At 47.4% G+C, this 18,530-nt stretch overlaps 3 protein-coding genes across 5 annotated transcripts in view; 2 read left to right on the forward strand and 1 right to left on the reverse strand.

The window, feature by feature from the left end:
- CLIC2 (chloride intracellular channel 2) overlaps nt 1-16,705 on the reverse strand; it is a 79,435-nt gene extending 62,730 nt beyond the window's left edge. For 2 of the 3 annotated variants that reach the window (XM_065538077.2, XM_065538075.2), the window contains exons 1-2: nt 16,541-16,705; nt 15,227-15,584 (exon numbers count right to left, since the gene is read on the reverse strand). The gene's annotated coding sequence lies outside the window, so the exon portion shown is untranslated. Of the gene's footprint in view, nt 1-15,226; nt 15,585-15,903; nt 16,351-16,540 lie in introns of all 3 variants that reach the window. The other variant, XM_074029748.1, reaches the window with a different exon arrangement.
- On the forward strand, nt 15,378-15,898 carry LOC123571317 (histone H2A-Bbd type 2/3-like). Its single transcript, XM_045384147.2, has one exon. It carries the CDS (start codon nt 15,378-15,380, stop codon nt 15,723-15,725), a length of 348 nt encoding a protein of 115 aa, XP_045240082.1. The 3' UTR covers nt 15,726-15,898.
- Nucleotides 16,706-16,783: 78 nt separating the features above from the next.
- LOC135969152 (40-kDa huntingtin-associated protein) lies at nt 16,784-18,499 on the forward strand. Its single transcript, XM_065538074.2, has one exon. It carries the CDS (start codon nt 16,806-16,808, stop codon nt 17,922-17,924), a length of 1,119 nt encoding a protein of 372 aa, XP_065394146.1. The 5' UTR covers nt 16,784-16,805; the 3' UTR covers nt 17,925-18,499.
- Nucleotides 18,500-18,530: the final 31 nt, after the last annotated feature.

Consider the following 18,530-nt stretch of genomic DNA (forward strand, 5'->3'; position numbering starts at 1 on the left):
TGCTTTCCTTCCTTGAGCCTGTGTTTCTACCTATGCAAAGTGGGGCTAATAAATGCCAGCTACCTGAAAAATCTATGATGAAGAATGAATCTATACATGTGTATAAAGTGTGAGCAGCACATAAAAAACCCTCAGTACATAGTAGTTGTTTATCATTGTTGACAATATCAGTATTTGAGAGAAGAGGAGGAATCAGGGCTGTGTGATTCCTATGTGTTTGACAGGAATCAACATTCTACTTAGAGGGAAGCAGCAAATTTATGACAGTCAGAATTGGAAAAGTATGTGAAAATGGTAGGGGTCAGAGAGAGTAGGTAAGTTGTGGAGCACAGATATATTGGCAAGACAGCTGAACTTCTAGGCCTGAGGGTTCCTGGATAGGAAGTTAGTTTGGGGTTTTGGCAGTCCAAAGGCTGACAGCTGAAAGAACAGAATGGTCAGAGAGCAGGTCAGAGAGCCAGATGAGAAAAGCTGAGTCTGGAGAGTTTTAGGGAGAGTGGTGTGGTAACAAAGGCATGTAGAATCAATGAGACAGGCAGGCAGACACCCATGCAGGGGATGATGCATAGTTAAGGTGGAGCACATACTTCCACATCTAACTTCACCATCTCCCAATACCCCACTGGAACTGCTGCAAATATGATTTTTGAAAGGATCAGAAGGATAGGATTGAAGATGAAATAAAAAGGGTTGAAGAACAGGAAAGGAGGCAACAACTAAATTTTGGATGCTGAAGAACAGACGATGAGTGGCAACTGACTTAGCAGATCCAGGAAGGCCACAAACTAGGAATTCTGAGACCTTAGTGGGAAAAGCAAAAAGCCAACTCGATTTACTCCCCACCTCCAGAAATCCTCAAAGGCTGTAACAAGGTAACTCTGGAAGTGGAGTTCCCTCTGGAAGTGAAGGGGGATGGGAATCAAAATAATGAAGGCTGTTTGAAAACTCCTTTAAGAAGTAGATTCATTGCCAAATCCCCTCCTGCTGTCACTGCCAGTGAGGGGCTGGCCCTCCCGTGCTCTGACAGAAGTCTGGTGTGTTATTCCCTAGAGAGGGTAAAGCAGAGGGTCTCTGGATGGGGAGTTCCCAGACTTAGTTGAGGGCTGGGGTTCTGTACTGAAAACAGGGGTGTTGAGTGGAAGCATGTGTCCTGAAAGCTGTGAACCCCCAGTCTTCTTCCCTGCCCCTGCCTCTAAAATTCTCGCAGCTGGAAGAGTCTTCTGTGAGCCATCTGACCAACCTGAGAGAAAAAGATCTAAGGAGACTGACACTGAAGGCTCCCCAGTAAAGGGCTCACTCAGCTGGGTTACTCCCCAATGAGGTACATAGTTTGATACTGTGAGGAAGAAGACACGCATTCAGTTGAGGGTACTTATTTTTGGAGTAGGAGGAGAGACCTGAGCATTTTAGTTACTGCAAGGAAAGGAGCCAGGCACAGAAGACGGAGAGATTAGAGATTCTTGAGAGAAGAGGTAATTGATGGAGTGAGGCACCTGGGGAGGCAGGATAGGATGGAACCCAGAGCGGGAGTGGAAGTGACAGCCTGAGTCAGAATAAAGAACCTTCATCTCACACTGAGATAGGATGAAAAGAAATGAGATCTGGTTATAGACTCAATTCAATCCATTATTATTTTGCAGCTACTCTATCCAAGGCGTTGTGTGGGGTAGTGTTCATTCATCCATCCGCTCATTCATCCAACATTTTTTGGAGCAACTACTGTGTTCCAGGCCCTGTGCTGGGTGCTGGAGATACCGAGATGAATCAGACAAGGTTCCAGTCCTCAAGGAGCTCACAGTCACAGGGCGAAAGCAGGCTCACAACATACGGCAATATGTGCCGTGAAAACTGAGCACAGAGGGCTGTGAGAACACAGAGTAAGGGACACTGTAGAGAAGGGAATGAAGCAGATATGGAAATGGATATAGAACAAGACATGGACTGCTCTGTGTGTTCAAGGGCAGAGAGATCTCATCCAGCAGGGCCCATCTGCAGAGGTTTCATGAAGTTAGGTGGTCTTTGAGTTGAAACCAAGAGGATGCCTAGGATTTCTTTCAACCTGCAGTGACATGGGGGTGGGGAGGGGGTGCCCACCAAGAGGTGAAAACAGATGCAAAGATCCAGTGGCAGGAAATTGCAAGAAGACATGTTCAGGGTAGAGGGAGAGGCCCTGGTTGAGCACCTGAGAAGCCCCGATTGAGAGTATGCTGAGGCAAGTAGTAGGAGGTGCAGTTGCGAAGCAGGAATAGGATGAGATGCAAAAAATATCACTGAAGCTACATTACAAAATGCAACCAGGCTGAACAAATGGATTGCGTAAAGAACACCAGACTGTGAAATGAGAAACCCGATTCTGTTTTAGGCCCAGCTCTGAAACAAACTTGCTCTTGATATGGTATGTAGTGACTCAATTAACGTCTCTGAACATTGGTTTCTTCATCCATCAAGTGGTAGCAGGAACACCTTTCCTGCCTATGTCATGGGGTTCTTGTGAGGAGCATATGAGTCAGTGTACACGAAAACACCTTAAAAAACAAAACAAAACAAAACAAAACAAAAAACAAAACAAACAAACAAAAAACCTCTTTAAAGTACTGGTGCACACACGTAAAGGCTTATTACTGAGGAGACGCTTGTGCTGGGAACACAACCCTAACCCTAACCCTAACCCTAACCAGGGGAGCAAATGTACTGAAATATCCTCCTAAAGGGATCTAACAACTTTCCAAAAGTAGTTGTTAGGTAACATGGGGAGCGAATCAACTCCTGTTAATTTGGAATATCTATATGTCAAATTTACATACAATAAAAATAGATTTGTACTATCCTGGTAGCCTACCGATGATAGTAAAACAGGAATTATACACACAAAAACACGCAAATGTCCAATTGTTCTTCCTTCACTCAACCAACATTCATTGACCGCTCTGCTGTGTACTGAGGGCAGGCACAGTGGAGGCCAGACAAATAGAATTTCTGCCCTCAAGATCTCCTTGTACCATGGGAGACAGATGTATTAACAGCCAATGTTAACACCAGGTAAGCACAAGGAGTCTGTGAGAGCTCAGAACAAGGGTGCCTAAACCAGTCTTTTGCAGCTGCAGTTGTATTGATATGAAGTAGTACCATTGCCCCGATTTTACAGATGAGGAAACTGAGAGTTAGAGAGCAAGTGACAGAGCCAGGACTCTAACCCAGCTGTTTTAATTCTGAATCCCGGGATTTTTCTGCCTTGCCACAGCTGCCTCTCTTGCTTTGTAAATACTTTAGGCCTAATGCATATGGCAAAAGATAAGTTGTCTTGTGTGTCCCTGCCCATCCTAGACTGCCTGCTCCTTTCCAGAGACAAACAGGAATTTGGGGGTTAGAGCACCTCCATGTGTCTAAAATGTTATATTTCAGATATAAGTAATAATAATAATTAATACATAATAATAAAAGTCCTCACCCTATCTATAAGTTCCTTTTGAAAGTTTCTCAAGAGTCCAGGAGTGTGTGTGCACACACGCATGTACGTGTGGGTGTATATGTGTGTACGTGTACGTGCACGCATGCAAGTGGGTGCGTGTGCATAGGCGTTTGGAGTAGGGAAGGTTGGGAAGCACTCGCTCCTGCATTTTCAACAAACCTAGATAGACAGAAAAATGGAAAATGAGCCCAAACAAAAAGGAACCTGCAGAAGAAGGCAGGTGAAAATAACCAATGGGAGAAAAGAGTTCTCAGGAGACACCAGGAAAGTGGCGTCTTCTGGCCACATCTACTGCTTCACTGGCAGTTCCATTAAAATATGTATATATAGGGAAAGTGGTTTCCTCCATCATGTTCTTCTTCTGGGAATTTTGTGGAAATTTCCTGATGTTGTGTGAGTCATAAAAGGAAAAAGAAATAATCTCCATTCCTGGAAATATTGCAGGTTACATAACCCGAAATCCCTCCTTGCTACACAACACCTAAAAAAGCTGGGCAACTAGTGGTCTGTGGTTGCCAAAAATGACATCCTGTGAACATCCAGGAGCCTCAAGCAATCCCAACACTACGGCAACGGAAAAAAACGAAGGGATTGCACTAAGTAGCTCGTAAGATCCCTTTCATCCATTTCTTTGCACCATATCATTCTTTAGTTCTTGTATTCACTCATTCACTGGAACATTTACTGAGCACTGATTCTATATCAGGTATTGGCTGTGTTGTGTTTTGATGAACACAAGTTGAAAGGCACGGTCCCTGTATTCAAATAGCTCACCACGTTGTGCAGTGGCTCTTGACCGGAGCTGCACATCAGAATCACTTGAGAAGGTTTGCAACAATGCATATGCCTGCCTTCCTTGCTGCCCTCAAGACTCTAACTTCATCCTGGAGGGAAACAAATAGCCTGGATTCTTTCTGTGTTGATTTCTGAAACCCAGAGCCTGAAGGGAATTCAAAGTGTTAGACAGCATTCTATAGAAATACGGAAGGGAAAGGATTTCCTCTGGACAGGATAGTTCCTCAAGCTCGGGGGAAGGTGCAGAAGAGGCGAGACCTCTGTCATTTCCAAGAGGAGTGGGAACCTGGGCCCTGCTGCCCAACAGCAATGCCAAGGAGAGACGTGGATTGATTTGAGAGGCATTTTGAAGGTAGAGTCCACTGAACTTGGTGTCCGATTAATTGAGAGAGAGGGGTTGAGGGAGAGGAAGGTGACAAGATGACTCCCAGGTTACTGGTTTGGTCAACTGGGCACACCTTATTCACACAGGGCATATATTAGAAGAGGAGAGAGCTTGGAGAGAAGATGTTTTCAGTCTTGGATATATTTGAGTTTGAGGTACACGTGGAACAGAACATCCAGGCAGGGAAGTCCAAGAGGCAACTGGATACTCTTATCTGAAGTTTAGCAGAGTGTTCAATCTTATGTATCATTTTAAAGTGACTGCATCACTCCCAACCCTCTTAAAAATGTTCTGAGTAAAGCATAATACCAACTTTATACATTTCCTTTCAAAGAGTACACAAAAATCAGTTCTTTGTGCCTCAGGGAAGAGCCACACCCAGTTACCTATATAATCATATTTTGAGTACCACCTTGTGACTCTTCCACAGCCTTCAGTACCTGCTTTTAAATGGTCACATATAATAAATGCACTAAAAGCAGCCATGTCTCACCACCATTTGCTTAGGGAAGGATTCCCATCAGCAATGGATCTTCATATTTTTCCACTTCTGAGCCTAGGGAAGAAAAATCCATGAAGGTAACCAGCTCATAAAGTGGCTCTTCTTCCCCAAATTTCTTGTGACATGTGGCTTTGAGCGATTAGGGCTCTTTCAACTCCTAGGCCCTTCCTCACTTGTCTTAAGCTGTCATTGAGTGTCTAGCACCCCAAAGCACCAATCTTTCTTTGAGGCTACATATTCATGAAAAGTCTTCCCCACCATCACATTCCTCTTCCAGAAAATTTGTGGGAGCTTCTTAGTGCTCTGGGAGTTTTAAAGGGGAAATTAATTTCCATTTCTGAAAACAGGGCACACTAGATAACCTGAAAACCCTCCTGTTACAAAGCACCTTTTAAAAGGCAGGATAAAATTTAATAAATATTCCTTTGAATGCACATATGATGAACTTACGGTGGAAATTGACCCTCAGGTGTCAAAAAACAAAGAGGAACCTAAAGAGCAGCTCAACGGGCATTTGAATTTATGTTAGGCTGGTAGGGGAATGGATTCGATAACCACCAGGGAGAGGAGAAAAGCCTTGGTGCCTCACAAGGGCTACACAGTCAATGAAAGGATGGACTAGGAAAAAAAAGTCTTCCCACCACCATGGTGAGATGACAAGAGAGTTTGTTTCTTCATGGGTTCTGGTGGGAGAAAATAAAATGCTTCCCCTGGTCATTTGTAACTCTAAGGCTATTGTCATGTAGGGCTAGGGTTGGAATTAATACCTCTTATTTAGGTCTTGAAAACTCCAAGCTTACAAATTAACATCAAAAAGATAACAGCCAGAGATACACCCCCAGTCAAACCTCACTGAAGTCACAGAGATGAAGTCATCTGAACAAATCCCTGAACTCACGAACAAAATTATAAAACACCTGAGGGAAAAAAAAGTTGCCTGTGATTGAGTATCAGCAAACACAATGATGAGCAGGATTAGACTACCAAAAACTTCAGAAAATAGAGCCAACCGAGAGTATAAAATAAGCTTGTGTAAGATACTTAGAAATAATAAGTAATCCAAACATATGAGAAAGATCAAGATTCTATGGAAAAAGAAGAGGCCGGTTTCTTTCTTTAAAGAACCAAGTAGAACTTCCAAAAATGAAATACATTATTTCCAGTGACAGCAAAAGCTCAGAGGATGGGTTTAAAAGCAGATTCATCTGCTTTAGTGAACTGGAAGATAGAAGCAAGGAAATTATTCAGAAGGCAGCAAGAAAAGATAGCAAATGTATAAACGGTTAAGAGATACAGAGAAATGATGCAAAGGTCCAAAAAACCTCTAATAGGAATGACAGAATCAGAGAATAAAGAGAATAGGGGTAAACTGATAATCAAAAGGATACTGGCTGGAAATTTTCAGATTTGAAAACAGACATAGTTCCTCATATTCTAAAAGCACGAGCCACAGCAAGAAACAATAAAACTGAATCACAGGGAAACCGTGCAGGTCAACAAAGAAAAGGGGAAAGATCTTAAAATCAACTAGAAAGAAAAGTGACAGTGCTATCAAAGGGATAGTAAACTGACAGCAGACTTTTCACCAGCTGCAATAAAAATGGAATCATATCACTAATGCATTCGGGGAATGGGGGGAAATGTCATACCCAACTAAACTACAGTTCAAGAATGAGTGAAGTAAAGATATTCTTTTTGATATATTTTTAAATATTTATTTATTTATTTATTTACTGAGACAAGGTCTCACTCTGTCGACCAGGTTGGGGTACAGTGGTGCGATCTCCTGGGCTCAAGGGATCCTCCCGCCTCAGCCTCCCTAGTAGCTAGGACTACAGGTGTGCACTTCCATGCCTGGCTAATTTTTTTTTCCCCCCCGAGTAGCTGGGACTACAGGTGAGCACCACCACTCCCAGCTATTTATTTATTTATTTATTTATTTATTTATTTATTTATTTATTATTTTGTAGAGACAAAGTCTCAGTATGTTGCCCAGGCTGGTCTCGAACTCCTGAGCTCACGTGATCTTCCCGCCTCGGTCTCCCAAAATGCTGGGATTATAGGTGTGAGCCACCGCACCCAGCCAGTAAAGGTATTCTTCAACAAAGGTTGAGAGGGCTGACCACTCACAAACCCTCACTGAAAGAATGACTTAAAGATGTTCTTCCACTAAAAGGAAATTGAACGAAAAGAACAAAGCAAGATGCAACAGAGGAACGGTAAACAAAGAAACTAGTAACCATGGCTATGAGTCAAAAAAAAAAAAAAAAAATAGACTGCATGAAAACCATATAACTGACCAAATTATAACTAAATACTGGACAGCATTGACTTGTAAGACAAGGTCCTTGTATTGTCTGTGGTGAAATTGGAGACGATTAAGATTTGATAAAATGAAGTGTTTGCGATTAAAAATAAAAAGACCTTGAAAATTTCATATCCCTTAGTGTGGATTCAGATCCATTAGAAAGCTTACATTTATCTAAAACTAACTCCAAGTCAGCCAGAATATATCCCAGGAATAAAAAAATAACCCTCCAAAACCAGAGATTTTGTAACTGAATTCCGGTCCAGGCCATTCATCACCTGAAGGCCAAAAACTCAAAGAGAGGAGCTTTGATGAAAGGAAAGTTAGCTTTATTTGAGAAGTCAGCAACCCGGAGGAGTCAGTGAACTAGAGTTCAGTGATCACCTCTCTGAGTTGTGCCTCTGGATTAGGGGTTTTTCAGGGAAAGTAGGGGAAATAATGATCAAAACATTCTTCTAAAACATATTCAGTCTCAGGTGGGCAGTTAATCACTGCTTTCTTGGTCAATGTTTTGTGACCTTCTACAGGCACCGTCAGCCTATTCTTACCAGGCTGGTCAGCCCCTTCCCAGAGTTGCTGGTTGGCGTGTTTTCTTTTATCTCTGTTGAAGGTCCTGTTTTCCTGAGGCTATTTTTAGTGAATAATCTACAAACTCAAGCAAAGCAATAATCATATTCAAGCACGCAAGCTTTTATCTAACTTGGAGTCAGTACTGTTACAATTTATTTGTAAAAGATGGTAGAGTGAAGAAAGATAAAAGAATCTCCCTTCCCCTCTCGTACTAAATAAAAAATAAATAAATAAATAAATAATGGTAAAAAGCAGAATGAGAAGAAGAGAAGAATAAGGAGGAGAAGCAGGAGAAGGAAGGAGAGAGGGAGGAAAGTGGCTTCCCAGGAATGTGTGTGTGTGTGTATACATACACACACACACACACACACACACACACACACACACACACACACTAGTGGGGAGGATGGCTGGTTTAGCACACTTCTGATTCTGTCCCCACCCCCTGGAAGCAATACTGAGGAAAAACAATGTGAGCCAGTTAGATCCTGAGAATGGGATGTAAGGCTCTCTGACTTGAGGAGAAATGGACTGAGAGAATAAGCAGAAAAAAAATTAAGTAAATACCTTTGTGAATAGAAGCCCTCAATTGCCACTCCTAGATTTCACCAGCGGTAGGAAGGCTCCCAATTCTTTCCATTTTCCAAGACACTGTGCTGAGTTGGGCAAACAAAACAAAACCCTCAGAGTAAGACACACCCTTGCATGGATGGAGTGGAGCATGATAGACGATATTTAGCAAGATCTTAGAAAAAAAGGTAGATTGAAATCAACATCCCGCCTGCCCTCAAATTATCACCCTCAGAATGTTAGAGCAAATAGAAAGTCTGACAGTTTTCCATAATTGAAATAAAAATAGATGGTTTAGCAATGATGCTAACAATCTACAGGGATAGAGAGGGAGAGGGAAAAGGAGAGAGAGAGGGAGGGAGGGAGGGAGGAAGGAAAAAAGAAGGAAGAAAGGAGGGAAAAAGAGAAGAGGGGAGGAGGGAAGGAAGAAAAAGAAGAAAAGAAATAAGGAAAGAGAGAGAATGAGAGAGAGAGAGAAAGAAAGAAAGAAGAAAGAAAGAAAGAGAAAGAAAGAAAGAAAGAAAGAGAAAGAAAGAAAGAAAGAAAGAAAGAAAGAAAGAAAGAAAGAAAGAAAGAAAGAAGAGTAGGAAAGAAATCATCATAGTATACAAAAGACAGATAACCATCACAGACTGGAAGAATGCATAAAACAAGGAACAGATGCAACTAACCCTAGACTTCTCTAAGCCATGTAAAATACGATTTCAACTTAACAAAGTTTCAAAGACCAGATGATTGGTAACCAAATTTGATTTTTTTTTTAAAAAGGAGATTACTGAGCTCAGAAAAGAAACCGAGAACCCAAAGAACCACATGGTGGATCAAAGAAGTAAATTAGGAAGAGCAAGATGCAGAAGAGATATGCATACAAATCAAAACAAGCGCATGGAGGAAGAACTTTAGGTGGTCACGCTAATGCTTATCCAACATTACGATAATTTACATGCCTTAAGTAAAGAGCCTAATAAATGGAATAGAAAAATATCCACAGATGCCGTATGTGAAAAGTTTCCAGAAATAAAGGAAGAATTGAACCTGCTCCTCAAAAGGACAAAGTCTCTACCAGGAAAAATTGATGCAGGACAATCAATATTGAGATATATTCTAGTTGTGTTATGGTACTTCAAAATCAAAGAATTTTTTTCTGCACCTAAGCGCGCGCGCACGCGCGCGCACACACACACACACACACACACACACACAAAATCAGTTACTTACAAGGGAACAAATTTGTTCCACTTAAATATAAAAGTAAAATGTAACATCTCCAGAATGTTTCTGCTCCTGGGCGAGATGAAGCATGCACACTCTACTGAATGCAGCTATAAAATGTGGACACAGTGCATGGGCCAGCTATTTGAAGACTCTGAAAAGTATATGGAAGGAGGCAGACTGGGGAAAGACTACATACAACTTGAAGCACCACTGAAAGAGCAGTGAATTTGACATTTTCCCCCTTTAGTATCCTTGGCTCAATGTAGCCTGCAAGTTAGAAGTAGACAGTGGTGTGAACAGAGAGAGCTCTGGTTCTGACTTGAGAAGAGGGAAAAGGGAATACCAACCCTCAGCGATAGTTAAGGGGATCCCCGGTTTTTCTTTCTTCTTTTCTTCGTACTTTCATGTTCTAGCCCACAGGCAATCCTGTGGCAGCAGTGGTGGTGTCAGAGGTAGAGACAGTGACAGTGGCAGCCGCCAGGGCCTTCAGGTGATTAAAACTCTGAAGGAAAGTAACCTTCCTCCCTGATTGTAGGTCCCAAGAGGGTGCCCATGCCTTCTTTTTTCTCTCTTTGGTCTTCCTGCTGAATGACACCAGAGGAAGGCAAAGGCACAGGAAGTGTGTGGCAGAGAAGAGTACCTAAAGCAATAGCAACAGCTTTCTGGCTAGAAGGTTAAAAAGGGGAAGCTGAGGGAACCAGAAAGTGCTGGGGAGATTGCAGGGAGGGAGGAGGTGCTTGGGAAAGTAAACCCATGAAGCTGTGTATGAACTTCTGGGCTTACCCCCAAGCTGTGTATGTACAGATGTGATCCTATACAACATACAAAGGACTTCGAGAACTGTACTGAGTAAGGGATATAGACTTCGCCAGCTCCAAGACTGCTGATCATGCTTAACAGAACCAAATACCATTGGAAAGGCTTTGAAGTGGAACTAACATTAAAACCCCCAGTCAGAACATGTGGCCTGAGCCTAAGTGACTGGGGGAAAAAATGAGTGGAAACTTGGAGATCTGTGGGAATATGACAAAAGAGCTAACTTTTGTGTCATCGTAGTAGTGCCAGAAGGAAAGGAGGAAGGGGGTGGGACTGAAAAAGTATTCAAATAAATAATGGCTGGAAGATTCTAAATATGGCAAAAGACACACACCTATACATTTAAGAAGCTGAGTGAACCCCAAACAGAATAATCTTAAAGGAACTTACACTAAGAAGCATCCCAGTCAAACTTCTGAAAACTAAAGACCTAGGAAAAATGTCTCAAAAGCAGAGAGAGAGAGAGAGAGAGAAAGGAAACCTCACCTATATGGCAAAAGCAAGTAGAATGGCAATATATTTCTCATTAGAAACCATGGAGGCCAGAGGAAGCGGCATAACACTTCTCAGTGGCGAAACAAAAGAACTGCAACCCTGTCTACAAAGTGGAATTACCTTCAGGAATGCAGGGGAAATCAAGACATTCGCAGACGAAGGAAAAGTAAGTGAGATTGTTGCCATCAGACCTACCCTCACCTCTACGCTTGGAGAAGGTTTCTACGCAAGATTCCATTAGGCATGTAAAATGCCTTGGCTGAGCATGGCCTGCTCACCAGTTCTCTCTAATGTGGACATTTATCATGCTGCCCAGTATTGGGAAGATATGTCTTGGAATTTCTCACGAGCTCCTAGTACAAGTCTGGTCTAGTTTCTGCCTCCAACCCCTCCATTGAAATTGCTCTTGCCAAGGCCCCCAGCAACACTTGCATTGCTTAATTCAGTGAACAGGTTTTAATGCTTATCATTTTGGAACTCAGCAAGTGTTTCTGAGTTTGTCACTTCTTGTTCAGTTCCTCTGGCTTCCTTCTGAACCTTTGCTCTCATCTCTTTCTGGCTTGATTATCTTTCAGCATGCCCCCCCCCTCCACCCGCCCCACACCAACTTTATCTGTGGAGACACTCCTCTAGTCTTCTTCCAATGATGTTCCTCTTTTGCTTGCCCCTTAAAAGAAGTTGTCCTTGGTCCCCTTATATATTCTATGTGCTCTCTCTGAATGGTCTCAACTACATTCATGGCTTCAAGAACTACCCTGATGAGTCGCAAATCTATATTTTCAGTATTAACTTCACTCCTGAACTCCTAAGCCAAATATCCTTCATCTCCATATGGATATCCCACAAGCATTTGAAATTTCACATGCTCGAGACTGAACTCATCTTCCTACCCATACGCAGACCTCCTCCTTCATCCCATTTGTCCAGGAATGACTCCAAAGTCTGTAGTCAGCTCACTCTACCCCTGTGGAGTCATACTAGAGCTTTTTCACTTCCCCATCGCCATGCCCCTTCCCTGCCAACCAATGCCCCACTTTTCCAATTGGCTAACTTGTACTCATTCTTCAAGCTTCATATTGGACACCATTTCTCCAGGAACATTTCCCCAATCCCAAAAGTCTGTGTAAATTACTCCTCTTATGTGTTCCTACAGCAATTTCTTAGTCCATCAGTGTTGCTATAAAGGAATACCTGAGGGGCTGGGTAATTTATAAAGAAAAGAGGTTTATCTGGCTCATGATTCTGCAGGCTGTATAGGAAACATGGTGCTGGCATCTGCTTGGTTTCTGGTGAGGGTCTCAGGCTGCTTCCACTCGTGGCAGAAGGTGAAGGGGAGCCGACAAGTGCAGAGATCACATGGTGAGAGAGGAATCAAGGTTGCGGGGGGAGGGGGAGGTGCTACACTCTTTTTAACAACCAGCTCTTGTGGGAATGAATCAAGTGAGAACTCACTCATTACTGTGAGGCTGGCACCAAGCCATTCATGAAGGATCCACCCCGTGACCCAAACACCTTCCATTAGACCGCACCTTCCAACACTGGTTTCAAATTTCCACATGAGATTTGGAGGGGTCAAACAAACCAAACTATAACCAGCACTTTGAACTTCCCCTCTCATAGCACTTATCGCAGTATAGTGTTATAATTATACACTGGTTCCTTGTCCGTATGTTCCACCAGACTGCATGCAGGGATCTGATCTATATTTCTCGTTGGTGTTGTCTCAATGCTTAACACAGTATGCCTGACACTACCCTTTAATATTTTTTGAAGAATGAGACAATGAATTATCATGTCTCCAGCTAGGTTCGCCAGTATGAGTAATATGTAGTGAGTGCCTACTGTGTGCCATTTTACTACCTAAACTTTGCATGGACTCTGTCCCCTAATCTTATCTACCAATGCCATTGTCTTAGTTGAGATATCTGTCATTTCTAGACTGGTATAATACAGCAGCTTTCTAATTCCAATCTCAGTCCTCTCTGTTCTATTCTCCACACACAATCCTCTCTGTTCAATTCTCCATGCAGCTTCCAGAGTGATCCTTCTAGAGGCAAATCAGACCATGTCACTCCCAAGCTGAAAGACCACAGTGGGTTCAGTGTAGCCTACAGGGTATTCTAAACCCTGAGCATGGTATAATAGAGCCTCCATGTCTTGGCTCCTGCCTACCTCTTTCCCAGCCACATCAACCACTACTACTCCACTGGCATCCTACTCTCCAGCCTTAATGAATTGGTTGCAACTCCCCTCCTCCCACCAGTGCCTTGGCTTCTCATCATGCTACAGATTCTTTAACACACGCACTGTCCTCCAAGAAGCTTGCCAGATCCACTCCTATTCTTTCAACGAAATGTTTATTGACCACTCTTTATACACTATGACCAAACAGGATTTATCCCACAAATGTAAGGTTGGTTCAACATGTGAAAATCGGTTTATATAATACACCATATTAATGGTTGGTTCAACATGTGAAAATCAACTTATATAATACACCGTATTAACAGAATGCATGGTGGAGCGGCGGGGGGCGCGGGGGCGGGGGAGACTCATGGTCATCTTAATCATGTACAAAAAGGATCATCTGACAAAACGCAATACCCTTTCATGAAAGTACATTCAACAAACCAGGAATAGAAAGAAACTTCTTCAACCTGGTAGAGGGCATCCATGAAAAACCCAGAGATAATATCATACTTAATGGTGAAAGACTGGTTGACTTCCCCCTAAGATCAGGAATGAGAAAAGGATGTCTTCTCTTGCCACTTCTAATTCAACATCGTACTCAAAGTTCTAGTCTGGGCAATTAGTCGAGAAAAAGAAATAAAAGGCATCCAGATTGGAAAGGAACAAGTAAAACCATCTCTATTCATACGTGCATAGATGGCATGTTCTTATATAGAGGACACTAAAGAGTCCATCAAAAGGAAAAAAAAGAAAAACCCGAGATGGTTTGGCTCTGCGTCCCCACCCAAATCTCATGTCGAATTGTAATCCCCACCTGTTGAAGGAGGGGCCTGGTGGGAGGTGACAGAATCACGGGGGCGGACTTCCCCCTTGCCATTCTTGTGATAGAGTTCTCACAAGATCTGATCGTTTGAAAATGTGCAGCCCTTCCCCCTTCGCGCACGTTCTCTCTCTCTTTCTCCTGCTGCAATATGTGAAGAAGGTGCTTGCTTCCCCTTCGCCTTCCGCCATGATTGCACGTTTCCTGAGGCCTGCCCAGAAGCAGAAGCCTGTACAGCCTGCAGAACCATGAGGCAATTCAACCTCTTTTCTTTATGAATTACTCATTCTCAGGCAGTTCTTTATAGCAGTGTAGAAACGGACTAATACGCCAACCCTATCTGAGTGTGCTCAGCAAAGCTGCAGTACCCAAGATCAATCTGCAACAATCAGTGGTATTTCCATACTCTAGCAGTGAATAACATGGATGAACCCTGATGAAACCATTATGCTAAGTGAAAGCAGCCAGACACACAAGGCCTCACATTTGGTCGTACGATTCCATCTATAGGAAATCTCCAAAACAGGCTAACCTCTACCGACAGAAAGCAGATTGACAAGTGGTTGCCAGGGACTATCGGGAACGTGCGTATGGGCGGGGGGAGAGGGCTGTGTGTGGCGGGGTGTGGGGGTTGGTAGTGGCGGTGTGGAAGGAGGCGTGTGGCAAGTGACTGCTTATAGGTGCAGGGGTTTCAGTTTCTTCTGAGGGTGTTGAAAATGTTTTGGAACTAGGTGGTTGTGACGGATGTGCAACATTGTGAAGGCGTGGTACCCACTCTCCCCTCGCCCACCCCTCTGTCTTTCCCACAATGTTCCCATCCAGTAGAAAGGGAGAGTCCCCACTGGCAGAGAGAGGGTCGCGAGCGGGATTCCCCTCCCCCCACCATGGCCCTCCAGTCACTTCTAGGCCCAGGCCTGCTCCCTCGAGGCCAGTGGGAAAGCGCTGAGGTCACCTGATGGACGTGTCCCTTGTGAGGCCGTCACCGCGTGCGTGCCCGTCACCGCGTGCGTGCCCGTCACCGCGTGCGTGCCCCTCACCGCGTGCGTGCCCCTCACCGCGTGCGTGCCCCTCACCGCGTGCGTGCCCCTCACCGGACGTGCGTGCCCATTGGTTTCGGCTCCCCAGCCAATGAGGGGCTGGGCCCTGGTCGCTAGGATACACAGTACTGGACGCGGTAACTGTCATCTTGAGAGCCATCTTGTCTAGCTAGGGCAAGCCGAGATAGCACACTCAACGCCCAGCATGTCGGAGAGGAGGAGCCATCGCCGGTCCTCCAGGGCTGGTGGCCGGGGGCGGACCCGCTCTCGCACCGTCCGAGCGGAGCTTTCGTTTTCGGTGAGCCAGGTGGAGCGCGGTCTACGGGAGGGCCACTACGCTCAGCGCCTGAGTCCCACGGCGCCGGTCTACCTCGCTGCGGTTATCGAGTACCTGACGGCCAAGGTCCTGGAGCTGGCGGGCAACGAGGCCCAGAACAACGGAGAGAGGAACATCACTCCACTGCTGCTGGACATGGCGGTTCACAACAACAGGCTGCTGAGCACCCTTTTTGACACAACCACCATCTCTCAAGTGGCCCCCGGCGGGGACTAGCTTCTGACGCCCGGCCCCTGGGACCTGGCAGGTCCACTCGTCCACCCACCCAGCCCCAAACTCCCCGGCCTCAAATCCCCCGGCCCGAACCCCCGGCCTTAAATCAACCCCCACCACCCGGGCCCCAAAGTCTTGGGTCTTCATTAATTCTGTCAATAAAATGTTTAAAGGAACCCACCTGCCTGCTTCAGTCACTTTGCCTTGGGGTGGGGGGGGCGTGGGCGGTGAGATGGGTGGGGGTGGGTGGGTGGTGACATGGGGTGGGGGGCTGGGCGGTGAATGGGGTGTGTTGGGGGCGTGGGCGGTGAGTGGGGTGGGGGGTTGTGAGACCTCCACAGCTGGAGGGATGGAGAGGTGGTGGGGGTCTGGGGTTGGGTGGGAGTCAGGGATGGCACAGAGGAGCGGTCCCTCCCGGTGACAGTGCAGGGGACTGGCCCTGGGTGGGAAGGGGACACCCCCGCTGGTTCTGAGCAAGTCAGGGCCTGCCCGGGAAAGTCCTCAGCATGATGGCGTTCGTTGGGGCGGGTGAGCCTCAAGACCATGACTGCAGCGTTGCGACAGGATGGACTCCTAAAGGCAACCGGGCTGGGGACGGAGAGGTGGACCCGGCGCTTGGCAAGGGGCCCTGGACAGGAAGATGGAGGAGTGAGCGGTGGGGGGAAAACAGTCGAGAAATGCACGGACACGGAATTAGGGTCACGAGTTTAGTTTGGGTCATGTTCAGATGGAGAGGCTGTGGGAGGCCTTCAGCAAGCGAGACCATCTGCATTGCAGCCGAGCTAGCAGCAGCTGGCGCCCGGCCAGGCCCCGCGTACCTTCCCAGGGTCTTGGCTCCGCATCCCCGAGACCCTGGATTTGCATGCGCCGCTCACAGCCCGGCCAGGCCCCGCCTCCGATCCCGCTCTTTGCACATCACCAGGGCAAGGGGCACGCTCGGGCTGGGGAGCGGGCGCCGGCACGCCGGCAGCCCGCCAAGGTGGACGCAGGGCACGTCGCCCCGCCCCGCCCCGCCCCGCCCCGCCCCGCCCCGCCCGTCCGCCAGCTGCGGCAGCGCGTCCGGAAGTGCCTGGGGCGGCGAGCATGGCGGCGGCGGCGGCCGGCCTGGGCGGCGGCGCCGGCTCGGGACCCGAGGCCGGGGACTTCCTGGCCCGCTACCGGCTGGTATCGAACAAGTTGAAGAAGCGGTTCCTGCGGAAGCCGAACGTGGCGGAGGCCGGCGAGCAGTTCGGACAGCTGGGCCGGGAGCTGCGCGCCCAGGAGTGTCTGCCGTACGCGGCCTGGTGCCAGCTGGCGGTGGCGCGCTGCCAGCAGGCGCTCTTCCACGGGCCCGGGGAGGCGCTGGCCCTCACCGAGGCCGCCCGCCTCTTCCTGCGGCAGGAGCGCGACGCGCGCCAGCGCCTGGTCTGCCCCGCCGCCTACGGGGAGCCGCTGCAGGCCGCCGCCAGCGCCCTGGGCGCCGCGGTGCGTCTGCACCTCGAGCTGGGCCAGCCGGCCGCCGCCGCCGCCCTCTGCCTCGAGCTGGCCGCCGCCCTGCGCGACCTGGGCCAGCCGGCCGCCGCCGCCGGTCACTTCCAGCGCGCCGCCCAGCTCCAGCTGCCCCAGCTGCCCCTGGCCGCGCTGCAGGCGCTGGGCGAGGCCGCCTCCTGCCAGCTGCTGGCGCGCGACTACACCGGCGCCCTGGCGGTCTTCACGCGCATGCAGCGCCTGGCGCGGGAGCACGGCAGCCACCCGGTGCAGTCACTGCCGCCGCCCCCGCCGCCGGGGCCCCAGCCCGGGCCCGGGCCCGGGGCGACCCCCGCCCTACCGGCCGCGCTGCTTCCTCCAAACTCCGGCTCGGCGGCGCCCTCTCCCGCCGCCCTGGGCGCCTTCTCGGACGTGCTGGTCCGCTGCGAGGTGTCCCGCGTGCTGCTGCTGCTCCTCCTACAACCACCGCCGGCCAAGCTGCTGCCGGAGCACGCCCAGACCCTGGAGAAGTACTCCTGGGAGGCTTTTGACAGCCACGGGCAGGAGAGCAGCGGCCAGCTTCCCGAGGAGCTCTTTCTGCTGCTCCAGTCTTTGGTCATGGCTGCCCACGAAAAGGACACGGAAGCCATCAAGTCGCTGCAGGTGGAGATGTGGCCACTGTTGACTGCTGAGCAGAACCACCTCCTTCACCTCGTTCTGCAAGAAACCGTCTCCCCCTCAGGACAGGGAGTCTGATCCATCCCATTCACCCAGTGACTTTTTGCCCAGACCGCAGGGGATTCCCATCAGTCACGTGAACCAGATGACTTTGCCTGTTACCAAACCTCACACATCCACGTTTGCATCTGGGGAGGAATAAAAAAGACATCGTTCCCGCTTCTGCGTTTTGTTATTCCTGTTGCCGCCATAGGAATTATTTCGTTGGCTGAACGTTACCTGCATCCCAAGAACACACTTTGATAGAATCAGAGTAGAGGACACCGCCGTCTTCTAAAAAGCCACGACATGAAAATGACAGTCCCTTTCGTCTCCTTCCTCTGCTTCTTCCACCCAACGCAGCCTCCTGCCTCCGCCTTTGTTTCATAGTGAGGATTTTATTTTGCACGGCACTCTCCCTCTAAATACCTACCCTAGATGATTTCATCCTGCCCCTCATTTCTGAAGGTATTTCTGTGTCTTTGTAATGGCCACATTTCTCCTTCCACTCGTCCGCACAGTACGTCTTCGTGGCAGGGGAGTCATTTTATTCCTTACAGCTTCCTTGTAACCACAGCCCTAAATCCATGATAAAGCTACTCTTGCACTCCTCATGTGTGGTTTTGGTGTCCCTCGTCTATAAAA

Source organism: Macaca fascicularis, chromosome X (assembly GCF_037993035.2).
Source record: "Macaca fascicularis isolate 582-1 chromosome X, T2T-MFA8v1.1".
Lineage (NCBI taxonomy): Eukaryota > Metazoa > Chordata > Mammalia > Primates > Cercopithecidae > Macaca > Macaca fascicularis.